Genomic DNA, 26315 nt, shown 5'->3' with positions numbered 1-26315 from the left:
ACTTCCTCCCCCTTCCGCCCGCCCGCCCCCCGCCCACCCCTCCTGTCGTCGTCCCTCGGCTCCCTCAGCCGGTTCGCCGCCGCACTCGGAGTACACAGCAGCGGCGCCCGGCAGTGAACGGAAGTGACGCAATGCAAAAGCGCCCTCCCCGCACCATTTCACCTTCTCCCAGACCCGGCTGCAGCCAATTAGAAAAGGGCGGGGCGGGGCCTGGGCGGGAGCGCAGCCAGCCGGCGCACGAAACCCGGAGGAATTTACTCGGCCCCTAAAAAACTGACCAATCCACGGTCCCGGGAGCCTGGTTGTGTTTACTACCGACGGAATCCGTGAACGCTGTGACCAATCACCGTTTGCCTTACAACACGCAAAACTGTTATCAAACGCCTTTTGAGGCGGGATTTATTACTAAGCCCCTCTAGGTTTGGACCATAGAAAAGCAACTGTATGTTGCAGCCAATTACAATCCGTTGTGGGTGAGACAAGCGCGTTGTCCGCCTAGTTTGTCCAATCAGAATCACGACTGCCTGGAGTCTAAAGCGCGCCGGTGCGGCCGGCCATTGGCTGTCCCAGGTTTCCCCTCCCTCCAGGCGCCCGGCACTGGTGTGACCCGGGGGGCTCCCTCTGGGTCGTGGTGCGTCCCCGGGAACACCGAGCCAGAGGGTCTCCCCTCAGACGTTGAGAAAGATGAAGTTCCAAGAAGCCCTTTACGTGGCATTAATCTAAAATCTAGACCAAAAGCCCTGAATTAAAAAAAACAAAATGCCGTCCGTCTGAGGCGGCGAGGAGGGAGCCCGGCCCGCGGCCAGTCCGGGTGGCCGGCGCCTGAGGAGTCGCGCCGACTCCGCTTTGCGTGCCGCGGCTCCAGGAAGCCGGCGGTTCCCAGAACTGAGGTTACAGCCGCCCAGCGCCCCAAAAGCCGGCCTTGGAAGCGCCGCGCTCCCCAGCAGCTTCCCAGGCGTGGGAGGGCGGCGGGCTTGTGGACCCCGTCCGGGAAGAGCGAGCCCGGGACGGCGCCCGTCTCGCAGGTGCGCGCCCAGGGAGGACGCCTGGCGCCGGGCCCCGGGGAGAGCCCCTCCTGCTCGGTGTGGACGAAAGAAGAAAGCCCTTTAAGGGAAAAAATAAAATAAAAATAGGGCTCGTGCCTCTTCGGAGTTCACCGCCCAGGGCGCCTTGCAGCGGCTTCCGCGCCCTCGGACGCTGCGGGTTGGAAGGGTAGCTCTTGGGGTCTGTGGCGTTAGCACCTGGGTCAGAGGGTGGTCGGGGCGGACCGGCGGCGGGCGGTGCCGCCTCAGCCAGGCAGGGGAGAGGGCTCCATCCCGGTGCCGCCACCTGGAGTCGCTCTGCAGCCACAGGCGGGGCCGGGGTGGGAGGGGCGCACGTGCGATCCCCTCCCCCCCCCGCACCGCACCCCAGATTGATATATGCATGTTATGGCGCGTTCATCACTCTCGATCCATTCACACACAAACCGAAAACAACAGGAGCAGGCGTAGTGAGCTCCGGATTCATCAGAGAGCTTAGTTTGAGTCCCCGCTACAACACGTCCTATCCAGGTTCTTGTTAATGTGCCTGGGGAGCAGCAGTGTTAAGGTGGCTAGGAAGGGATTAGCCTAGGTGTGTAAAGGGGGGCCAGAGAAAATGATTTTTTAAAGAAAATAAATTTTTGTGCAGTGGAACGAAAATAGAACAGCAAGTACCCCTGGAGTCACTGCTCTTGTTCTGTAACTGTTAGCTGGGGGTTCAGCCCTCTTCCTGGGGGAAGCTCAGAGGAGTTCCCCTGCTCTGCCCCAGGAGGCTGTTAGGGCCAGTAACACCGCTGATAAGATCCTGGGGTGATGGGCTGGCGTCGTGGCTAAACGGGTTAAGTGCTGGCATGTGGATGCTGGTTCTAGTCCCAGCTGCTCCACTCTAAGTCCAGCTCCCTGCTAATGCATCTGGGAAAGCAGTGGAAGATGGCCTAAGTCCTTGGGCCCCTGCACCCACGTGGAAGACCTGGAAGAGGCTCCTGGCTCCTGACTTCAGCCTGGCCCATCCTTGGATGTTGGTGTCATCTGGGAAGTGAACCAGCGGATGGATCTCTCTATCTCTCCCTACCTCTACCTGTCAAATAAACAAATCTTTAAAAAATGAGCAAAGGATACAAATAGGTAATTCACAGAAAGGGACACGTGGATATCTCATGAATCTATGAAAAGAGTCTCACTCTACCTTATGCAGAAGAAATGCAAAATAATACAATAAAGAATCATTTGTCAACCATCCAGACAGGAAAAAATAAATGATAACACACCATGTTAGCAACAGTTTGGGTATAAACAGCCACTCATTCATTGCCAGTGGTGATAGAAATTGGTAGAATCTGGGCCGGTGCCGTGGCTCAACAGGCTAATCATCCGCCTTGTGGCACTGGCACACTGGGTTCTAGTCCCTGTCGGGGCACCGGATTCTGTCCCGGTTGCCCCTCTTCCAGGCCAGCTCTCTGCTATGGCCCGGGAGTGCAGTGGAGGATGGCCCAAGTGCTTGGGCCCCGCACCCGCATGGGAGACCAGGAGAAGCACCTAGCTCCTGCCTTGGGATCAGCGCAGTGCGCTGGCTGCGACGACCATTGGAGGGTGAACCAATGGCAAAAGGAAGACCTTTCTCTCCGTCTCTCTCTCTCTCTCTCTCACTGTCCACTCTGCCTGTCAAAAATTAAAAAAAAAAATTAAAAAAAGAAATTGGTAGAATCTGGAGCTGGCATTGCGGTGCAGTGGGTTAAGCTGCCCATTGCAATGCCAGCCCCCCCTATCAAAGTGCCAGTTTGAGTCCTGTCTGCTCTGCTTTGACCCTGCTTCCTGATAATGGATCTGGGAAGGCAGAGAATGATGGCTGAGTGCTGGGACTCATGCCACCCCTGTGGGAGACCTGAATGAATTTCTTGGCTCCTGGCTTTGGCCTGGCCTGGCCCTGGCTGTTGGTGGTCATTTGGGGAGTGAATCAAAGGATCAAAGACCTTTCTTTCTGTCTTTCAAATAAAGTGGGAAAACATAGCAGAGATAATGTAACTTAGGAGAAGCAAAGTCAAGAATGTTTCTTTATTGTTAACTCCCAAAGAAATTAACTGACTTGTATGGATGCATAGAAATAACGCATAAACTGGAGAACAAAGGAGGTCACAGCTCCTGCCTGCTCTGTGCTGGTTGGTTCAGGGCTGGAGTAGTGGCTGATGCGGGGGATCCGGAGATGCTAGCCAGTGTCCAACACAGTGAGCAGGACAAGGAGGCATCCAGAAACACTGCCATGGGAGAGATGACTGAGGGCAGAAAGAATTGCTGCAGCAGGAGAGGAGTGGACAAATGACCAGCGGGACAGGCTTTTGAAGGGCTCAGATCAGAGGCGTTGTGTTCTGTAGACCCTGGAAAGTGGATCTGAAGCTGTAGCGGAAGCTTCAGAAGGCGGATCAGTTCCATGGAAGAGAAAAACTTGCCCACGGAGAAAGTCTGCTTTATAAGGAGTGAGTCTTCCCTAGCTACAGGTCAGCAAGCAGTGTCTGCACCAGGGACGGGGAGGAAGAGAAAGGAAACGATAGACGGAGAACGGGAGAGTACAGGAAACACAGAAGGGAGAAAGGGAGGTACAAGACAGAGGCCCAGAAAGGAGAGTGGAGGCGGGGCCGGAGGGGCAGCTTTGAGCACAGACTGAGCCATGGCAAACACACTCCTGGGATCTGACTCGGGTCCTCGTCAGCGATATCCTGAAACACCAGCAGATGGGGATCTTACCCAGGAAGAGACTACTTGGTCTTTTTCTCTCCCGCTTCAACAATCAAGTTTTCGTTCTCCGAAAAATGATGCCAACAGAGTACTCCAGATGTCTCTGCGTTTCCAAATGAACTTTCCAAACAAGCATGCTGTAATAAATTCTGCCTATGTATAACTCGTGATTCTAATCTAGAAGAAGCCACTGTGGATGTTGGCATTGATTACTGCCTACATAAGGCTCCCCTAGCCTGCCCCATCCCAGTGATATATATATATATATATATATATATATATATATATATATATATATATATATATATTGTGTATGTGTGTGTAGTATGTGTTTTGAGCTACTGTAAATAATTAAGCAACATAGGAGTATACCACATTTTCAGCTGCTCTATTTTTTTTTTGAAGATTTATTTATTTGAAAGTCAGGGTTACACACACACACACACACACACCTTCCATTTGCTATCAAATGGCTGCAATGGCCAGGACCAAGCCAGGCGGAAGCCAGGAGCCTGGAGCTCCATCCATCCGGGTCTCCCATGTGGGTGCCAGCTGCCCTACTATGAACACTTTCCTTCCCCAGTTACAATCTCCATGACATTGCATTCTTGCTTGTGGGAATTCTGGGAGTGTCTGCTTTTTGTAGATGTGTGTGACTCTGCACTCCTCTGCCCAGCCACATAGCAGCCCATCCTGAGGACTCCCAACGGATTTGTCTGACTGGCAGAGATGTGCCTTAAAAGAGAATCAGTCTGAGGCTCGCACTGTGGCGTAGTAGGTAAAGCCACCGCCTGTGACACTGGCATCCCATATAGGTGCTGGTTCAAGTTCCAGCTGTTCTACTTCCAATCCAGCTCCTGCTAAGGGGATGGTCCAAGCTGCAGCCATATGGGAGACCTGGAAGAAGCTTCTGGCTCTTGGCTTTGTCCTGGCTCAGTCCTGTTTGTTGCAGCCATTTGGGGAGTGAACCAGTTGATGGAAGCTCTTTCTCTCTGTGTCTCTTTCTTGCTCAATAACTCTTCCTTTCAAATAAGTAAATAAATCTTAAAAAAAAAATTAAGGCAGAGGAGGGGACTAGTGTTTAAGGCTCTGCCTAGGATGAGTGTATCCCACACAGAACTGCCTGGATTTGAGTCCTGGCTCTGCTTCTGAAGCCAGCTTCCTGCTATTGCTCATCCTGGGATGCAGCAGGTAATGCTTTAAGTACTTGGGTCCCTACCACATGAGAGACCTGGATTGTTTTTCCAGCTCCTAACTAGATATTGCAAAGCATTTGGGCAGTGAACCAGAATATGGGAGATTCTCTCTGTCTCTGTTTCTTTATTCCTTCCTAATAAAAGCAAACACAGCATTAAGACAATTGGAGAACTTAAAAGGGGTGTGAGGATTATACGGTAGGGACATAACAATGTCCATTTCCTGATTTTGATAGCTGTACTGTAGTTATTTAGAGAGCGACCTTGTCCTTGTAGGAAATACTATAGTCTTCAGGGGTAGAGGGATACCAGGCAGGCAACTTGCTCTAAATGGTTCAGGGCCAAAGAAAGTATTTTGCATGGTACTTGCAATGGTTCTGTAAGTTTGAGATTGGGCAATGAGAAAAAGGTAATGAGTGCTCAGGAAAGGGAGTGCAGGTGTAGAGATTATTTGGAGGACTCTGGGTGTCATGGTCAGGATGAGGCTGTCTTTAAAGAAGGCAGTTAGGAGACTTTAAAGGATTGAATCCACAGGGACAAAGGGACACATTCATCAGCTAGAAAAGACTTCACCTTCTAGGGATGGGCACTGTGGTGCAGCAGGTTAACGCCCTGGCCTGAAGCACCAGCATCTCATATGGGCACTGGTTCTAGTCCCGGCTGCTCCTCTTCCAATCCAGCTCTCTGCTATGGCCTGGGAAAGCAGTAGAAGATGGCCCAAGTCCTTGGGCCCTGCACCTGCATGGGAAACCTGGAAGAAGCTCCTGGCTTTGGATCAACACAGCTCCGACTGTTGCAGCCATCTGGGGAGTGAACCATTGGATGGAAGACCTCTCTCTCTCTGCCTCTCCTCTCTGTGTAACTCTGACTTTCAAATAAATAAGAAATCTTTAAAAAAAAAAAAAAGACTACACCTTCTAGACCACTCCAGAATCCTCTGCCCCAATGCTCTGAGCCTGGTGGGCCTTTCCCCTGGCCCATCCTCCAAGGTTGAGGGGCCACAGGTGAACATCTGGTTTTGAGGTGAGACCCAGGCAGCAAGATGCTTGCCAGGCTCTGGACAATACTTGGTCTCAAGGGCTGCACGGCCACGTGTCTTGTATGGGACACCTCACAGTTGGGGTGGCCCTCCGCCAGCTGCCACATTTAGCCTAGGCTCAAAAAATTCCTGTCCGATGGTTCTAAATTTAAACTTGGCCTTCTAGTCCTAGGGAAGACACATTTGTCATGGTAGAAGAGACAGCCTGTGCTCCACCTGCACCGCGCTGAGCGGGAGGAAGCCTTACTGGAAAGTTATGCTGCAGTTGCAAGATCTTCTGGCCCTGCTGGTCGAGAAGGGGGCGTGGCGACGGGTGAGATGGGGCGGGGCGAGCGGTGGGCGGGGCCCACGCGGCTCCTCCAGGGGGCGTGCCACGCACGGTTGCGTACGCGGCCGGTGCCCTGAGGCCACGCCCCTTCCGGTTCACCGCTCAGCCCGGCCGCCGCGTGAAGACCGTCGCTGCAGAGCCGGCAGTTGTCCAAACTCCTGGGTTTGGTGGCCTGACGGACGGGATGGCCGCAGATGTGTTGCCGAGTGCGACGTGGCTGTACTGTGGGGAGCCTGACGAGAGCCAGAAAGCTGTACTGGGTGAGGACCGCGGAGCTGGAGCGGGGTTCCCCTTCCGGCTCGGTACCTCTCCAGGTCTCCCTTCCCGCCCAGTGCGTCTGGGCCCCCTGTCGTCTCCACCGCTGCCTGGGACTCGGCCCGGTCCATGTGGCTTCCCGCTACCTTTCTGTCGGTACTTCCCAGCTGCATGAGGACATCTCCATCACCCCCTCCCCAGGGCGGTGCCCGGGACGCTCCCCTCCCCTCCCCTCCCCGCCAGGTCTCCCACCTGCCTCCTTTCCCTCTCTCCGCTGGGCGCGGATTCTCCCTCCCCAGGTCTGGACCAGGCCCCTTGGTCAGCCTCATCCCTGCCGCCATTCCCTCTTGTCACAGCTGCCCCCGCCCCGCTCGCCCCACCAGCCTGTCCCCTCTTCTCGGACGGACCCGCGTTTCCTTGCCAGCCCCATCCAGCCGTAGCTCCCTCCCACCATGCACCATGGTCATTGTCGGGCGGTCCTCTTACAGTCCAGTTCTCCAACGGGAAGCTGCAGAACCCGGGCAACATGCGCTTCACCTTGTACCAGAGCAGCGACTCCGCAAACCCCAGGAAGAGGAGTCAGCGGATCCTGGTAAGCGCTGCGGCTGCCAGGGCCCTGCTCTGCCTGCCTTAGGAGGCCCCTGGGGTGTGGGTGGATGGGAGAGGAGAAAATGGCTAGGGGCCTTTGGAAAAGCTCCGGCTCCAGCAGCTTGGGGCGTGGGGACAGGCTCCACACAGCTTTGGGACTTCTGGTGGAGTGGTGGGCGTGCATCCACGTGTCCTGTCAGCACGTGTTATTGAACAGGCACAGCATCCCTGTGCGGTGAGTTAGGGAAACAGCCCCCTCTGACCCGGCGCCACTGGTGCTGTGGAGCAGGGCTTCGGTGCCTCTGTACACCGACAGGCCATACTTGGCTGTGGCTGGCAGTCCTGTGCCTCAGGATGGTGCCCTAGAGAGGTGTGGAGTGGCCGCCGGGACACACATCCAGTAGACAGAGCTCTGGGCCCGGTGGGGAGGGTGCAGGGCAGAGTGAGCTCAGTGGCTTGCCAGAAGCCCCTTCTGGGGGTGGGTGCTTCCGTGCTGAGCCCTGAAGGGGGAGGGAAGGTTTGGCAGCCAAGATTTGGGGTTCCAGGTGAAGAAGATAACAGGGACAAAACCGGGAAGCAGGAAGGCTTGGCGGTTACGGGGAGCGAATCAGCCGTGGCTGTGGTCCTGAGGGTTTGGGAAGAGCAGGCATGGGGGAGGTGGGTGCAGAGGATCAAGGCGGGCTTAGACTCTGGGCGAGGAGGTAGCCTGCAGAATCGCTTGGTTGCACACTGGCAAGTGCGGGCGGCCTAGAGCCTCTTGCTTACGTCCTGTGGTGCAGGCCCCCAGGGACGTCTCATACCCGTTAGAAGCTGGTGCTTTCCGTGGCTTCCGTTTCTAAAGCCCTCTTGCCTTTCCCCCAGGACTTCCGCAGATTACCTTGGAGCTGGGGTTGGGATGGGGCTGAATCATCTCAGCCACTGTGGTTCTGGGTTAGAAAGCTTTGGCAGATGTAAGAATGAGGCAAGATGCTTACTGCCTCTCAACCTTGGTCATGAATGGGGTTTCTCCTGTGTTTTAGGCAGCTGAAACAGAGAGACTTTCCTACGTGGGAAACAATTTTGGGACTGGAGCCCTCAAGTGTAACACTCTGTGCAGGTAATGGTGGGGGGAGGATGATGGGAAGGGTGTGGTGCGGCACTGACACTGCTGTTCTTAGTCTGTATTTTAGGGGCAGTGGGAGAAATTGAGGAGGTTTGCCAAGTGCCTGTGTGCCTGTACCTGGGGCTCTCAAGCCTTTTTTTTTTTCTTGGAAAGAATGCATGATTTATATTTGCTGCATTTTCCTAAAATATGCATTGGTAGCATTGTTTATAACTTTTTAAAAAGATTTATTCATTTACTTATTTGAAAGTCAGAATTATGGGGGTGGAGGGGAAGCTGACACTGTGGCATAGGGGGTAAAGCTGCTGCCTGCAGCGCTAGCATCCCATATGGGTGCCGATTCGAGTCCCAGCTGGTCCACTTCCAGTCCAGCTCTCTGGTGTGGCCTGGGATAGCAGTAGAAGATGGCCCAAGTCCTTGGGCCCCTGCATCTGCGTGGGAGACCTGGAAGAAGCTCCTGGCTCCTGGCTTTGGATCAGCACAGCTCTGGCTGTTGTGGCCAATTGGGCAGTGAACCATTGGATGGAAGACCTCTCTCTCTCTGCCTCTCCTCTTCTCTGTGTAACTCTGACTTTCAAATAAATAAATAAAATCTTTTTAAAAAAAGAGAGAGAGAGAGAGAAAGAGATCTTCCATTTGCTAGTTCACTCCCTAAGTGACCACAACAGCCAGGGCTGGGCCAGGTCAAAGCCAGGAGCCTGGAGCTTCTTCGGGGTGTCCCAGGTGGGTGCAGGGGCCCAAGCACTTGAGCCATCCTCCACTGCTTTCCCAGGCCATTAGCAGGGAGCTGGATCGGAAGTGGAGCAGCCAGGGGCTCGAACTGGCGTGATGTGGGATGGTGCTGCTGTGGATGGTGGTTTTACCCACTGTGCCACAGCACTGCTCCCATTTGTAACCATCTCACACCCCAGGGCAGCCCTCTTCTCTGATTGCAATGTCTGATCAGGAATGGGTGAAACCTTACCTGATGCTGGCCTGGGCACTAAATACAGAGGAAGGATTTGGTGAGACAGAGGCTGTCAGCTGGGAAAGAGGAACCTGGGGTCTCCATCGAGCCCTTGCTGATGGCAGGATTTTGGGCAGCTGTGCCCTTCACTGACCCCCCCAGCCTTCTGCTCTGTCCTGCCTGAACATCTGTAGCTCTCAGGGACTGCACAGTGCTGGCAGGGTCCCTGTGGTGGTCCCCAACAGTGAACCTCATGGAAGTGGTTCCCGATAGAAAGCGGACTGATGTCTATGTGCTCTAAACGGCCCACACTGCCTCATCGCCTTAGCAAGACGCTCTGGGTCAGAATGATCTCTCTGTGACTTAATTTGCATTTGCTACCACAAAATCTGTGTGTGTGTGCAGTGCATTCTATTGTCTTTCTAGATGTTTACACCCCAGAGGGTTCCCTGTTACAGCAGAGACTTACGGCCGCTGGGCCAGCAGGAAGGTTAAGAAGTTTTAAATAGGAAGAAGGAAGTTGTAGAAACAACAGCTTTTGAGTGACCCCCTTGCCACTGGCGTTATTCCTTCTTTGTCCAGGCACTTTGTGGGCATTTTGAACAAGACCTCTGGCCAAATGGAAGTGTATGATGCTGAGTTGTTCAACATGCAGCCCCTGTTTTCAGGTAGGTCGCAGTCATGGCCCTCACAGAAACAGGGCTTGTGGGTGTGTTGGATGAATCGGTTTGGGTTCTTGATTTGCAAAACACATTTTGTCATTAATTTTATTTATTTAATTTTTTAAAAAAGATTTCTTTATTTGAAAGTCAGAGTTATACAGAGAGTGAGAGCCAGACAGCGAGATCTTCCATCTGCTGGTTCCCTCCCTGGTTGGCTACAACAGTCTGACGTGGAATGCGGGCTTCCGAGAGGCATCTTAACTACCGCACCAAATGTCTGCCCTTAGATTAACTGCCACACAAGGAGATACTGAATGTTCTTCATATTGGTAGGACTTACAGTGTGCTTTTCTCTCTCTCTCTCTCTCTTTTGTGTATGTGTGTGCATCCTGTGTTTTGGATAGATGATTCAGTTGAGGGTGAACTGGCACCGGAGAATCAGAACAAAACTTTCAGAGAAAAGGTGAGTGTGACGGAACGGAGATGGGAGGCCCTAGGCAGATTCCTTCTAGGCCTTGAGTTTCTCTATCTGTAGAGCGAGCCTATTGAACCCTGGGCTCTGCCTGGCTGCCCCTGGCTCCTTCAGTCTGTTTTCCTCTGGGCAGTTTCTGCCTGCAGAGGCCTGCTTGGCCTCCCAGAGGCCGACCAGGCCTGCTCCCACCTGGGGCAGCTGAGTGCAGCTGGGTACCAGTGTTCAGAGGCAGTTCTCTGGGCTCATGGGTGTAGAATGGTATTGCTGTTGAGGAGTTAGGCACAGTGTTTGTGCCTAGAAACTTCCACATTAAAGCAAAGTAGGAGTTTCAGTGCAGAAGGTCCCTATAAAAATCATCTCGCGGCCGGTGCCGTGGCTCAACAGGCTAATCCTCCGCCTTGCGGCGCCGGCACACCGGGTTCTAGTCCCGGTCGGGGCACCGATCCTGTCCCGGTTGCCCCTCTTCCAGGCCAGCTCTCTGCTGTGGCCAGGGAGTGCAGTGGAGGATGGCCCAAGTGCTTGGGCCCTGCACCCCATGGGAGACCAGGAGAAGCACCTGGCTCCTGCCACCGGAACAGCGCGGTGCGCCGGCCGCAGCGCGCTACCGCGGCGGCCATTGGAGGGTGAACCAACGGCAAAAGGAAGACCTTTCTCTCTGTCTCTCTCTCACTGTCCACTCTGCCTGTCAAAAAAAAAAAAAAAAAAAAAAATCATCTCGCCCTGTGATGGCAGATTGATTGAATGTGTAGTGCTGGAGAGCACTGAACTGAGAAGGGGCGTGAGGGTTCCTCCTGGCTCAGGAGAAAAAGAGAGGATCTGTTCACAGTGGCTGTTACAGGGCGGGACGGGAGAATGGTAAGCCGTGCACTATGGGTTTTCCAACTCTAATCCTAGTCAAGTGTTTTACTGGTGGAGACACCCTGTTGATTCTGTAAAAAGCTCTTTTGGCTTATAAGTACATGAAGTCTGTGAATATCATTTGATGACATTAACTGTCCTGCAAGGTATAGGCACGGCCTGGTTTATAGGCGAGGTGTCGGTGGCTCAGGGAGGCTGAGGGTTTCCTGTGGTTACACAGGAGTCGTGGTGCCCGCCTGGCCTGTTCCTGGTAACCAGGATTTATGTCTTGCACAGATGGATTCTTGCATTGAAGCCTTTGGCACCACCAAACAGAAGCGAGCGCTGAATTCCAGGAGAATGAACAGAGTTGGCAACGAGTCTTTGAACCACGCAGTAGCTAAAGCTGCAGAGAATATCATCGACACAAAGGGTGTGAATGGTAAGCAGCTGAGACTGGGAGTGGCTCATCTAGACAGCTTTCTCTTTGTGGCCTTTCACCCAGCCTGGAGTGGGAATAATGGGACTAGGGCTGGCCTCCTGCTGCTTCCTGGTGAGGCCTTCTCAGGGACAGACTTTGAAAGTCAGAAGAAACATCCAGTGTGCTCCTGCTCAGTGGCTCGCAGGCAGGTAGGGGAGCCAGGCACGGGAAGGGGTCTGTGCGTGCCCAGGTGTTAGTGCAGGGCTGCAGCCTGCAGCCTGCAGCGCATGCTCACTCTGTGCGTCCAGGGAGGCCTCGGTCAGAAGGCTGATGGTGATGACGGAAGTGAGCCTCGGAGGCCGGGCTTCACTTTGGGCTTAGGGGATGTGTTTCTGGTCCTTGGCAGCTTGCGTACTTAAATGTGTTGAAAGATGGGCGTACTGTTCAAGTAATATGAGAGGTTTTTCTGTTGAGGATGGAAGTTTCGGGGGCGAGCATCTGGCCTAACACTTAAGCTGCTTGTTAGACCCGCGTGTCTCGTTTTGAGTACCTGGGTTTGATTCCTGCCTCTGGCAGCTGATTCCAGCTTCCTGCCAGTGCAGGCCCTGGGGGCAGTGGTGATGACTCCAGTGATTAGGTTCCCAACACTGTGGGAGACCTGGATTGAGTTCTTGGCTCCAGGCTCGGGAGTGCACTGGGAGTGTGGTGGGTGTTTGGATAAAGAACCAGTGGATGGGAGCTCACATGTTCTCTCTCTATATATATCTGTCTTGTTCTGTCTCTCAAATGTACAAACAAGAAAAGGAACATTATTAAATTCTAGTAATTTTTAGGAACAGTTTCCACAGCCTGTGATTATATAAACTTTTTTTTTTTTTTTTTTTGAGAGGCAGAGTGGATAGTGAGAGAGAGAGACAGAGAGAAAAGTCTTCCTTTTTGCTGTTGGTTCACCCTCCAATGGCCGCTGTGGACGGCGCATCTCGCTGATCCGAAGCCAGGAGCCAGGTGCTTCTCCTGGTCTCCCATGCGGGTGCAGGGCCCAAGCACTTGGGCCATCCTCCACTGCCTTCCCGGGCCACAGCAGAGAGCTGGCCTGGAAGAGGGGCAACCGGGATAGAATCCGGCGCCCCAACCGGGACTAGAACCCGGTGTGCCGGTGCCGCAAGGTGGAGGATTAGCCTGTTAAGCCACGGCGCTGGCAATATATAAACATTTTGATGTGTTTTCTTTCAGTACTTTTGTAGGTTTTTTTTTTTTTTAATTTATTTATTTCAAAAACAGAGAGAGACAGAGATCTTTCATTTGCTGGTTCACTCCCCAAATGCTTGCAATGGCTGGGGCTGGGCCAGGCCAAAGCCAGAAGCCTGGCACTTCTTCCAGTTCTCCCACGGGGGTGCCAGGGCCTAAGGACTTGGGCCACCCTCCGCTGCTTTCCCAGACATGCTAGTAGGGAGCTGGATTGGGAATAGAGCAGCCAGTCTCAAACTGGCGCCCATATGGGGTGCTGGCGCTGCAGGCTGTTGCTTTACCTGCTGCACCACAGCACCAGCCCCCAATTTTACTTTTTTGACATTTAGAAAGTCAATGAAAAAAAATTTTTTTTGGCACATGGTATATATCTAATTTTATATTTTCCAAATAAGTAGCTATTTGTTCTGAACTCCATCCTCAGGTGATGTTTAAAAGTTTTTATTTATTTATTTGAAAGGCAGAGTGACAGGGAGGGAGAGACAGATGTCTTCTGTCTACTGGTTCGCTTCCTAAATGCATGCAACAGCTGGTGCTGGGCCAGGCTGAAGCCAGGAGCCTGGAACTCCATCCGACTTGCCCATGTGGGTAGCAGGGGCACATTGGCAGGAAGCTGAGCTGCAAGTGGAGTGTCTAGGACTTGAACCACTCCAGTATGGGATGCGGGCATCCCAAGTGCAGCTTAACCTGCTCAGCCACTATGCCTGCCCCTCCACAGGTTGTTTCTTTACAAGTCATCCTTATGACTTTACTGCATTCTTCAAACACTTGTGGTGTAGTTAATTGTTCTGAGTGGCTATTCCTGTAGCAGCATCAGGCTCTTCTAATTATGGTAGCCTTCTTACCTGGTTTATTGTCTGATAAGATGAATTTACCCTCCTCTGTTACTTTACTCCGTTACTTTACTAGCATGCTTTTCCTTCCAAATGATCCTAAGAATCATTTGTCAGGTGCCCTCCAAATCCAGTTGCGGTTAATATGGGGAGAATCGACATTTTTACGATATTGTGTTTTTCTCTCCAGGAACATAGATCTAGTTCTCTCCATTTATTCAGATACATCCTTTAATGTCTAAATTTAACAACTTTATTATTATTAAGTTTATTCTCAAGTATGGAAAGACATTTAGGGGCCAGTGCTGTGGCATAGTGGCTAAAGCTGCTGCCTGCAGTGCTGGCATCCCATAAGGGTGCTGGTTTGAGTCCTGGCTGTTCTACTTCTGATCCAGCTCTCTGCCGTGGCCTGGGAAAGCAGCAGAGGATGGTCCAAGACCTTGGGCCCCTGCACCCATGTGGGAAACTTGGAAGAAGCTCCAGGCTCCTGGCTTTGGATAGGCTCAGCTCCAGCCCTTGCGGCCATTTGGGGAGTGAACCAGCAGGTGGAAGACCTCTCTCTCTGCCTTTTCCTCTCTGTAACTCCACCTTTCTAATAGCAATAGTAATAATAATAATAATGACATTTAAAAATCATCCTACTAGAATCAGATTACTTTTTTCCTTTTCTTTTCCCTTCCTGTTTATATGCACACTTAATTCTTTTTTTTTTATTAAGGACTTATTGGTTTATTTGAAAGAGTTATAAAGGGAGAGAACGAGAGAGATCTTGCATCTGCTGGTTCACTTACTAAATGGCCACAGTGGCTGGAGGTGGGCCATACCAAAGCCAAGATCCAGAAGCTTCCTCCAGGTCTGCTTTGTGGGTGCAGGGGCCCAAAGACTTGGTCCATCTTCTGCTTTCCTAGGTGCCTTAGCAGGGAGCTGGATTGGAAGTAGAGCAACCAAGACTCAAACCAGTGCCCATATGGGATGTTGGCACTGCAGGGGGCTGTTTAACCCTCTGTGCCACAGCGCTTACCCCATTATACTTAATTGTTAATGGTTATTTTTACAAGGTAGTTACTATTTTATATTCTGATTTTTTTTTTCCACTCAGAGTGGGCAGTGATATTCTTTTAAAAGTTAAAGAATTTAGGGGCCGGCGCCGTGGCTCACTTGGTTAATCCTCCACCTGCGGTGCCGGCATCCCATATGGGCACCGGGTTCTAGTTCCAGTTGCTCCTCTTCCAGTCCAGCTCTCTGCTGTGGCCCGGGAGGGCAGTGGAGAATGGCCCAAGTGCTTGGGCGCCTGCACCCACATGGGATACCAGGAGGAGGCTCCTGGCTCTTGGCTTCAGATCGGTGCAGTGCTGGCTGTAGCAGCCATTTTAACTCTACCTGTCAAATAAAAGAAAAAAAGTTAAAGAATTTATCGAAGCTATTTTGAATGGCCTACACTTCTAGCTTCTTGTATTGTAAATGTTTACTAGCTCACTCTTCTTGCAAGTTACTTGAGGGGCACCGTGCCCTATCCACCTTCTCAGTGCCCAGGTAGCGTTTGCTTTGTTCTGGAGTGGTCGGCCCTGTGGGGTGCTCAGGCCACCTTGACAGAAGCCTTCAGACTCGGGGTGGGGGTGGTTCTGGGCCATTTGTGATCTCAAGTGTGGATTGCAAAGAGTGTTGGGGAAGCTGAAACCAAAGCTGGTGACACTGGTGACGCCACCTTGCCTTTATTGAAAAGCTCTGGTCAGCGACGCCGCCCAGGATGACCTGCAGGACGACTCCCTCTACCTTCCTCCCTGCCACGCTGACGCAGCCACGCCTGAAGACGTGTACAGATTTGAAGATCGTATCCTTCTTGTGCTAGAAAAGCTGCTTTGTTTCACAGGCTGGGATGGGGAGCTGTGAATGGCTTGCGCCAGGCTCTCAGGGTGACTGTGACAATCACAAAACATCAAGACTTCTGCATTTGTCCTGGTGCCACTTGCCAGGGTCAGCGTAGGCTTTCTTGGTAGCTGGGGGACCTGCCCTGGGGAGTCAGACCCATTCCTTAGCAAAATGTCAAATGCCTACAGCTCAACCCTAGGGGGTTACTCCATAAATAGATAAAATGCAACTTTGACCTTGCATTGGCCTTGCCCAAAGCCTGGGGCAAACTGATTGTGTAACAGGAATGGTTGGCGCTTCTTTTTTTTTTTTTTTAAAGATGTTATTTATTTATTTGAGAGAGAGAGTTACAGACAGTGAGAGGGAGAGAGAGAGATCTTCCATCCGCTTGTTCACTCCCCAAATGGCCACAATGGCTGGAGCTGGGCTGATCCGAAACCAGGAGCCAGGAGCCTCCTCCCAGTCTCCCACGTGGGTGCGGGGACCCAAGGACTTGAGCCATCTTCCACTGCTTTCCCAGGCCACAGCAGAGAGCTGGATCGGACGAGGAACTGCCAGGACTAGAACTGGGGCCCATATGGGATGCTGGCGCTGCAGGCGGAGGATTAACCTCCGTGCCATGGCGCTGGCCCTGGTTGGTGCTTCCGATTTTGCTACTTGACCTGTCAGGTTGGATGGAGGACGCTTACAGTGGTGGCTTTGTGGTTAGGAGGGGAAGGCGGAAAGGCCCTGCAGGGCAGGGGGTTCTGGGCTGGGAGTCAGAACTGGGTCCCCTAACTCTGCTCTGACAAACTGTGTGGTCTTCCCCTCTCTGGGCCTCTGTAAGATGAGGCTGTGAGGTGATCCAGCCGGTTGGAGGTTTCCACTCTGGTCGGGCTGTGTTCCTGACCTACAGCTAGTTCTTTCTCCCGCCGAGTATGAGGCTCTTAAGGGCCCAGCTGAAGCCTTCCGGAGCGTCACGTCAGAGGAAATCCTGAAGATGGCCGAAGAGAACAGGTACCTGGGGCGGGGGATGGAGGCCGGGGCGGGGGTGGGGTGAGCACACAGGAGGCGGGGGCTTCCCCGTCAGTGAGGAGGACGTGTGTCTGTTCAGCACTGGATGTGGATGAGCCGCTGTGTTCTTGACCGTCTGCGCTTCCAGGAGCTGAGGGTAGGGCCAAGGAGAGCGCTGGCCTCTGAGTGCATGGACTCTAAGTGCTTTGCTTGCCATTTCCTCTTTTAATACAGAAAAAGTCTTAGGAGGCCGGTACTATTCTTAGCCCCTGTTTATAGATGAGGAAACCAAGGCACAGAGATGTCAAGAGATTTGCTGAAGTCATTAAATGCAAACCCAGGCAGTCTGGGACCAGAACCTGTGCCCCTGAGCCTTAAACCACAGGTCAGTGAACTGTGGCCCTCGTGCTGAGTCTGACCTACTTCCTTTGAATAGGTATAAAGCACATTTTATTGAAACACTGCCCCCTTCACTTACCTAAATACTGTCTATGGCTGGACTGGGTGTGTGGCACAGTGTGTTAAACTGCTACATCCCATATCAGTGCTGGTTTGAGTCCCAGCCACTCTGCTTCCAATCCAGCTCCCAGTGAATGTGTCTGGGAAGGCAGCAATTGCTGGCCAAGTACTTGGGTTCCTGCCACCCATGTTGGAGACCCGGATGGAGTTCCTGGCTCCTGGCTTCAGCCCAGCCCAAGCTCTTACAGGCATTTGGCGAATGCACCAGCAGATAGAAGGATGGAAGGTTTTTTTCCTCTCTCTCTGTGCCTTTCAAATAATTTTTTTTTTTTTTTTTTTTGACAGGCAGAGTGGATAGTGAGAGAGAGAGACAGAGAGAAAGGTCTTCCTTTTTGCCATTGGTTCACCCTCCAATGGCCACTGCGGCCGGCGCATCTCGCTGATCCAAAGGCAGGAGCCAGGTGCTTCTCCTGGTCTCCCATGCGGGTGCAGGGCCCAAGCACCTGGGCCATCCTCCACTGCACTCCCGGGCCATAGCAGAGAGCTGGCCTGCAAGAGGGGCAACCGGGATAGAATCTGGCACCCCGACTGGGACTAGAACCCGGTGTGCCGGTGCCGCAAGGTGGAGGATTAGCCTGTTAAGCCACGGTGCCGGCCATAAATAAATCTTAAAAAAAAAAAAAAAAATCTCTTGCCCTGCAGCAGCAGAGCTGAATAGTTGTAGCAGACCACGAGACCCACACAGATATTTGCTGTCTGGCCCCTCGTGGCGCCCTGCCCTGTACCACAGCCCACCTGGTACAGGAAAGTTGCGAGCGATCCCTCATCAGCGTGGAGCGTGCATGGGGAGAGCTGCGAGGCAGCGGTTCCCGACAGAGCCGTCTCACCTGACACCCCTGCCCTGTCCTGCCTTGTTTCAGCCACTGCTCCTTTGTCATAGAAGCCTTGAAGTGTTTGCCGACGGACGAGAAGAGCCGAGACCGCCAGGCCCGATGCCTGTGGTTTCTAGACACCCTCATCAAATTTCGAGCCCAGAAAGTGATCAAGCGGAAAAGTAAGGCCCCAATGGGCATTTTATTCTGGCTATTTCCGATGGGCCCGTAACTCCTCGGGCAGCTCTGCTGAGAGCAGGAAGAGGCCGAGTGGCCCGGTCTCTGCATGACGCTGGCAGCAGCGTGGTTCCTGTTGCTGCTGCTGGCCTGCGGGTGGGCCTCGCCACGGGGGCTCTCTTCTCCCTGGACCTGTGCTCGTCAGACAGTGGGGACAGCTGGGGTTACGGGATTGCTCAGTGGCTCTCCAGAGCTAGCGCTCGCCCTCTCTGGGTAAATCACATGGAAGTTTCGAGGGCCCATGAGCACAAACGTCCGTGACCGAGGGCAAAGGAGGTAATGTTGCTGGTGAGGCTGGGAGCAGGTCTGGGGTGGGTCGGCTTCTTTCTGGCCTGAGAGTCGGTTTCTAATGGCCACCCCGGTGCCGTCTGAGGCTAGGCCACCCAGCCAGAGTGGGAAGCCAGCAGGAGACCCCTGAGATTGTCAGTGCCAGGTGTATTCGGTCATTGTGAATGTGACTGCGCACCGGTTTGCACTCTGCTTAGTCCTTGTTTTCCACCCTGTTGGCCCTTCCTCGCTCTCCCCAGCTTTTCTCTATATTCCGTTGTATCCTCCGTGTCCTTGCCTCAGGTGAGTCTGTTTTTCCTGTCATGGTGCCATCACTGCGTCTCCGGGAGGGTGGGCTCTGCAGGCAGAAGCACACCTGCGCACGCACACCTGTGCCTACCGTCCCGCTCAGGTGGGCTTCACAGTGGCCTGGCTGCTGGGCTCCTCCCCCAGTGCCTGGGTGAGGCGTGGCCTCGGGGTTTGCAGAAAATGGTGGAACTTGCTTTGTGTTGTAGGTGCCCTGGGACCTGGAGTTCCCCACATCATCAGCACCAAACTGCTGAAGCAGTTCACCTGCCTGACCTACAACAACGGCAGGTCAGGCCTGGCGTCCCGGGGCCCATGCCTGTGGAGGGGACACAGAGGGGTGGGATTCAGTTTCATGGCCGGCTGGGGGGCTGGGAGGTTCTGGGGCCAAGCAGGTTGAGGAGGCGCTGAGTGTTACAGGCCCTGGGAGCACCCACGTGGGGAGACCTTCACTTCACAGCCCTTCCTGCTGCCCACAGACCTAGCGCACGGGGAAGGGTGACCCCAAGTGTGCCCTGGGTCTCCTCCCTGCCCTGTGCCTGGCGTGTTGCCTGCTCCTTCGTGCACGTGGGAGAATCGGCAGCCGTTGGGTTTGGGATGGCTGTTCTGCCCACAGCCCTGCTGAGCTGCGGGGCCAGGCTGGGCCGCTGCTGGGGTCAAGTGTGGACTCACTCCCTCTGCCCCGCCTGCACCCCTCGCCCAGGGAGGCACAGGCGATGCCAGCCGGATTCCTTTCCTTTCTTAGGAAGCGCGTGAGCACGTAGGGGCTCCGGCTCTGAGAAATTGTCCTAGAGTGTAATTTTATTTCTCCTTTCTTGCCATTGATGTTGCAGTTTACGGAACTTGATTTCGAATTCTATGAAGGCCAAGATCACAGCATATGTGATCATACTTGCTTTGCACATAAACGACTTCCAGGTTGACCTGACCGTACTGCAGAGGGACCTGAAGCTCAGTGAGAAAAGGTGAGCGATGGAGAGCAGTGAGCTGCGGGGCGGGGCGGGGCGGCTGCCTGTATCGAGAGCTGGGGAGGCCTGGGGGAACGCCTGGCAACACCACCGGAGAGTAAGTGCTCAGCCACTGCTGACGCCTTCTCCGCGAGGCGCAGGGTTAGAATCTGTCCGATCATCTCACCAGTTTCCCTAAAATCAACTGAGCCACGCGAGGGTCAGAGGAGGGCCCGACTTTGTTGAGGGCCTGTGACTTTGTCACAGCCCATGGGGAGTTGTTGAGCCTCAAACTGGAGCCTTCCAGGGCGTTCTGTCCCTGCAGGTCCAAGCAGGCTCCCGTTCTCTGAGGAGGCATTCTGTCCGTGTGGTTCTGAGAGCCCAGCTGTAGCTTAGCGAGAGCTTCCCCCTTCAGATGGAGGGGGCTGCCCGGGAGGGTCCAAGGCAAGGCAGAGCCTGTGGCAGGGGTGTCACGTGTGAGCTTCTCGGAGCAGACGGGGGAGCTGGGTGACACGGCCTCTGATCATGTTGGGGGTGGGCTTCCTGGGTCCTGACAGGTGCGGTCAGTTGGCCTCTGTAACAGCCCAGCCTCCCCTCCTCCAGCAGTTGATGATGGGGTTCTGAGGGCCAGCCCTGGGCAGCATGCCCACAGCAGCGAGGCTGAAAGACCAGTGGGAGCAGGCCCGGCGCCTGTCACATCCCAGCAGCCGCCTCATCCCGGTCCCGCTTGCTCTCCAGGTTGCTGTCGGTAAAGAAAGGGAGGACCCGGATATAGAGAGCCTAGTTTTCTTTCACCTGGCAATGGTTTCTTCCTTTTTTTTTTTTTTTTTTTTTTTAAGATTTATTTTTATTTGAAACATGGAGTTACAGAGAGTGAGAGGCAGAGAGAATCTTCCATCTGCAGGTTCACTCCCCAGATGGCCGCAATGGCTGGAACTGGGCCAGTCTGAAGCCAGGAGCCAGGAGCTTCTTCCAGGTCTCCCACGTGGATGCAGGGGCCCAAGGACTTGAGCCATCTTCCACTGCTTTCACAGACCCATTAGCAGGGAGCTGGATCGGAAGTGGAGCAGCCAGGATTCCAACCCGTGCACATATGGGATACCCACACTGCAGACGGCAACTTAACCCTCTACGCCGCAGCACCGGCCCCCTCCTCCTTTTTTTTAAAAACAAGATTTATTATTTATTTCAAAGAGTTAGAGACAGACAGAGAGAGGTCTTCTATCTGCAGGTTCACTCCCCAGATGGCCGCAATGGCCAGTGCTGGGCCAGGCCGAGGCCAGGAGCCAGGAGCTTCTTCCAGGTCTCCCACGTGGGTGGAGGGGCCCAAGCACTTGGGTCATCTTCCACTGCTTCCCAGGCCATTAGCTGGGAGCTGGATCAGAAATAGAACAGCCGGGACTCGAACTGGCACTCATACGGGATGCCATCGTCACTGGCGGCAGCTCTACCTGCTATGCCATGGCGCTGGCTCCAGCCTCTGGATATTTTGTAACAGCACAGTGAAATGAAATTGTCTGTCTGCTGGCTTTGAGGGGTGGGAGGGGGCTCGTGCACTTCCACCTGTGGGACACTGTCCTCAAGGCTGCTCTCCGGCGAACGGCTCTCAAAGTGATCCTGAAGGTTCTCTCCCCCACTTGTTCTGTCCATGTCTTAGAATGATGGAGATAGCCAAGGCCATGAGACTGAAGATCTCCAAGAAGAAGGTGTGCGTGGCAGCCGGCAGGGAAGAGGATCGCAGAGTGGGCTCTCTGTGCATCCCGCTGCCGCCGGCCCAAGCCTCGGACCTCCAGACGAAGCGCAGGAGGATGACCTAGACTGCGCAGCGTGGCTGCTGCCTCTGTGCATCTCCGTGTTTATCTTTAAAAAGAAAGGAAGAAAGCCTGGCACGGGTCAGAAGCCAGCCTCCCAGTGGAAACATAAAGTGACGATGGCTTGGACGTCCCCCTCCATTGGTGTCGGTGTGATTGTAAGCAGCACTGTCTCGCAGGTTGCCTCGTGTGTGGACACAGGGGACGGTGGGGCTGGACCAGCCGCAGCTGGAAGCTCTACCAGGCTGAACTCTGAGCCACACCTAACTGGCAGCACCGGGCTTGGGGTGGGAAGAACTGGCGGGGTGTGTGATGGGAGGACCTAGCCCAGCAGGGCTGGAAGAGGAGCTAACTGGGTCGCCAGTGGGGTGGGGTTGCTGGAACTGTCTCACTTAGACCCTGCTGCAGGACACTGGGGCCCGATCAGAGGAGGCCACCACGGTGGCCAGCTCTGAAAGCCGCACTTGCAGGGATGACTCAGGCTTCAATACAGAAAACAAAGAATTCTAAGTATTTTATGAAGAAAGTGGCTTAAGGGGTGGGCCTGGAAGCACAGCAAGTTAAGCTCTGCTTGGGATGCACATGTCTCATATTGGGGTGCTGGTTCAAGTCCTGGCTCTCCTGCTTCTGATCTTTTTGTTTTCTGTTTGAATTTTATTTATTTGAAAGCAGAGTTATGGGCAGGCTGGGGATGGAGAGAGATCTTCCATCTGCTGGTTCATTCCCTAAATGGCTGCAGTGGCTGGGACCAACGCCTGGAGCTTGGAACTCCATCAGGTCTGGTGTACTTGGGCCATCTGCTGCTTTCCCAGGTGCATTAGCCGGGAGCTGAACTGGAAGTGCAGGACTTGAGCCAGTGCCATATGGGATGCTGATGTCACAGGCAGCGTAAGTCGTTGTGCCACAACCCTGTCCCTCCAGCTTCTGGCAGATGTACCCTGGGAGGCAGCAGATGTTGGCTCAAGTGCTTGGGCCCAGCCACCCATGTGGAGTTCTGGGCTCCTGGCTTCAGCCTTGCCCAGGACTGGCTCTTGTAGGCATTTGGGGAGTGAACCAACAGATAAATTTCTTTCTCTACGCTGCCTTTCAAGTAGATGAAAATAAACATTAAAAAGTATGATTGGTATTTACAAAAGAAAAGCAAAGCAAATGGCTTCAGAGAGGAGAGGATGTTGCGACACTGTGAGTAGGGCTGGGGCTCTGGGAGTCTGGAGTTGCCCCCGGGACTGCTGCACGAAGCACTCTGCCAGGGCTGTCATTGGTCTGCTGGAGTTCATGGCGCTGGGGACTTGACATGAGAATGCCGATTCAGCCCCCAGCTGCCAGTCCTGGCTCAGCAGCACACACGGCCGAGGCCAGGAAGCCTGCTTCCACCTGGCTTCTCCCTTGGGTCCCCATGTGGGAGCCTCATGTGCACACAGAACCCTGGCGGCGGGCTGTCTTGGAAATAGGTGTGAGCCGTCCCAGCTCCAGGTACAGAATGCACGGGAAGTCGGGGCTGGGAGGTGACTATCCATCCTGGAAGACAGCAGGTGCATCTTACTACATGGGTCACTGGGATGCGTTCCCAGAAGCTGACTGAAAAGCAGACTTCTGTACATCTAGAGGTAGTCCTTAGGAGAGGCTCACAAGGGGGCTCTTTGACTGCTTAAACAACTCTCATGAGGCAGCACCCGGCACACCTGACATACGGGGGTGCTTTGAAAAGTTTGTAGAGGGTGGGTATTTGACCTAGTGGTCGCTGTGTCCCATACTGGAATGCCTGGGTTTAAGTTCCAGCTCTGCTTCTGAATCCAGTTTCTGGCTAATGTGCATTCTGGGAGGTAGCAGGTGATGGCTCAGAGTTGGGTTCCTGTCACCCATATGGGAAACCTGGATTTATTTATAAGATGGGGTCACTGGCATTCTGGCAGGGACTGGGTTCAGAGCCGAGGTGACAGTTCTTTTGGGAATAGCTCAGACTATACCAGGAGGGCCCTACCATTTGACTTTGTTAGAAAAGGACTCTGACCCTAGTGTCTGGGCTCAGGACTCCCAGGGGCAGTACTGAGTGTTCACATTGGGAGGCTGGTCATGGTTGGAATGAGCCCATCAGGAGGGACCATTTGGAGAGAAGGCGTCCTCTGTGCTGTCCGAGGCAGGAGGAGGATGGAAGTGGGCCCAGGGCCACCGCTGAGGGCAGCGTGCGCTCCTCTGTTGTTTGAGACACCCTCCCCTCCCCCGCTCTCGTCTAGTCTGGGCACACCAAATCGCCTTTCCATGTACTTAGGGCCTTCTCTGGACAGCAGGCAGCAGCCTCAGCAGGATCCGGAGGCCTGGGTGATGCGGTTGTTCAGTGTTTGTTGTGCTTGTCTGTCCTCCTAGGTTAGCATTGTGTCAGGGCCTCACTGGTAGCAGGAAGACCAGAGAGGACTCCGTATAAACTGCTGGGGTTGGGGGAAGCAGGGACCTCCCATGAGCACCGACCTGGGTTAAACTTTCACCCTGTAGAGGGCACCCTTAGCCCCTGAAGACAAAGCAGGTGGCCCTGAGCTCCACGGGACGGGAGCAGGGCTCCCATCTCTGCTTCTGTGGCCTCGCCCAGTCCCGCCCTGCCTGGCGAGGAGATGGTCTGCAAGCCAGCAGGTGCAGGAGGACCCCATGGGGTGAGAATGCAATCCTGACTTGTCAGAGGGAAGAGGTGTCCTTTGGGGGCTCTGGGATGTAGAGGTTCCAGGAGCAGGGTTGAGTTTATCTGTCCACCTGTCTGTCCATCATCTATCCGTCCAGCACTTAATGAGCTTTGCTATAGGCTGGGCAGGCGGAGGACCAGCGAACAAGATGGGCAACGTCCTTGCCATCAAAGGACATGGGGGCAGGTGTGCCAGACAAATCAGACTGTTCAGAATCACTGCCAACACTGGGGTGACGTGAAGGGGCACTCAACAGAGAGAGATCAGGAATGTGTTCCACAGAGGTGGTGTCCAAAGGTCCTGAGGAGTGGGCAGGATTTGGACAGGGAGATGGATTTTGGCTCAACTAAGGAAAAAGTGGATCCAATGGAATGGGTTCTGCGGGTGCAGGAGAGCAGAGCTGGGCGGGGCTTCAGCTGCTCTCGCCCTTCCTCCCAAGCATGTGGAGGGGACCGTGTGTCCTGGCCGTACCCTTTGCTGCCGCCTGAGCCCTAGGTGGCAGCGCTCCCCACACCTCTGCCTGTAAGCTCTCAGCACTTACAGTGGACTGTTGAGCCACAGGGCCTGAAGCAGCAAGGAGGTGGTGACCTGACCAGTCTGGGATGCGGGCATTATGGACGGAAATGGGGATGATGCTGGATGCCTCAGGACATGTCAGTCACATACTGGGTTATGCTCCTTCCACTAAACCCCCATAAACCATACTCCCTGGCTTCTGGTTCGGTTGATTTGCTTGTGATGCACCTCCCTTGGCCACGGGCACCAGGGGCTCTGCTGTGTTAGCTTCATGCTAGGACTCAGGCTGATGGGAGTGACCCCATCTGACCCCGGCCAGCTACCGGCTGAGGGAGAAGTGATGGAAGGTATCTCGCTAGCTTCTGAAGCTCCTACCTGGTGGTGACACTCAGTCATGACTGCTCATGTTCATCTGTCAAATCCAGCCACACAGCCACTCCTGATGTCCACCAAAGTCTCCTGGGAGGAGCAACAGATGTTTTAATAGTCTACCACAGTCTGGGTATTTTCAATTAAAAAAAAAAAAAATTTATTTATTTGAAAGGCAGAGGGACAGATCTTCCATCTGCTGGTTCAGTCCCCAAATGGCCACAACAGCCCAGGCTGGTCCAGGCTGAAGCGAGGAGTCAGGAACTGCACATGGGTGGCAGGGACCCGTCCTTAGGCCCTTTGCTGCTGCTGGGATGCATTAAGCTGGATGGGAAACAGTAGCTGAGATTAGAAGCAGGCACAGTGACAGGGGATGCAAGCATTCCAAGTGGCTGCTTAGCTTGAGAATTTTTTACTTCATTACTATAAATGAAGAGCTGGTGTTTTCTAATACACATTAAAAGAAGCTCACTGTGGTGAAAGCCCCAGCTTACAGTGCCGGTATCCCATATGGGTGCCGGTGCAAGGCCCGGCTGCTCCACTTCCAATCCAGCTCTCTGCTGTGGCCTGGGAAAGCAGTAGAAGATGGCCCTAGTCCTTGGGCCCCTGTACCCGTGTGGGAGACCTGGAAGAAGCTCCTGGCTCCTGGCTTCGGATCGGCGCTGCTCTGGCCATTGTGGTCATTTAGGAATGAAACCAGCGGAATGGAAGACTTCTCTCTGCCTCTCCTCTCTGTGTAACTCTGACTTTCAAATAAGTAATTTTTTTTTTTAAATAAGCTTTTAGGATGAAAATATCCTGCCACCCATGTGGGAGACCCAGATGGACTCTGGACTCTGGACTCCTGGCTTTGGCCTGGCCCAGTCCTGACTGTTGTGGGCACTGGGGAGTGAACCAGTGGATTGGAAAATTCCTCTGTGTCCCTGCTTTTCAAGTAGATGAAAATAAATATTAAGAAAAAAAAAAAGATCCTGGAATGGAAAGAGGACACTGGCTAGCAGTGGAGACGAATCTGAATGAGGCACGGACTTGGAGAGCGGCGATGGGCAGAACTGGGTTTGTTACTTCCGGCAGGTGTGTTCAGCGTAGAGAGGGACGCGTGCTCAGGTCTTCTGGGCATCTAAGATGGCTTGAGAGATGGTCTATTAATGAGAAAGAAGATAAGCGGATTTACAAGTACTCAGTGCTAACTTCTCGGGTGACCGGTGGATGTGGCCAGAGACAGCGAGGCTGGGAAAAGTGCATCTGAGGACTGTTACTGGTGACCTTCACAAAGCCCTGGCACAAGTTATGGCCCGGGGGGTGGCAGATCTGGCAC

General features: G+C 53.8%; 1 protein-coding gene across 1 annotated transcript; it reads left to right on the top strand.

The window, feature by feature from the left end:
• Window positions 1–6404: 6404 nt before the first annotated feature.
• Window positions 6405–21579, top strand: POLR1E (RNA polymerase I subunit E). The gene is made up of 12 exons (XM_062207938.1): window positions 6405–6575; window positions 7059–7162; window positions 8178–8254; window positions 9789–9874; window positions 10273–10331; window positions 11475–11619; window positions 15403–15510; window positions 16448–16544; window positions 17921–18054; window positions 18892–18973; window positions 19516–19647; window positions 21287–21579. Exons 1-12 carry the CDS (start codon window positions 6500–6502, stop codon window positions 21444–21446), a joined length of 1260 nt encoding a protein of 419 aa, XP_062063922.1. The 5' UTR covers window positions 6405–6499; the 3' UTR covers window positions 21447–21579.
• Window positions 21580–26315: the final 4736 nt, after the last annotated feature.

This window comes from Lepus europaeus, chromosome 12 (genome assembly GCF_033115175.1).
Source record: "Lepus europaeus isolate LE1 chromosome 12, mLepTim1.pri, whole genome shotgun sequence".
In the NCBI taxonomy this organism is placed as follows: Eukaryota; Metazoa; Chordata; class Mammalia; order Lagomorpha; family Leporidae; genus Lepus; species Lepus europaeus.
This window is presented reverse-complemented; position numbering and strand designations above follow the sequence as displayed.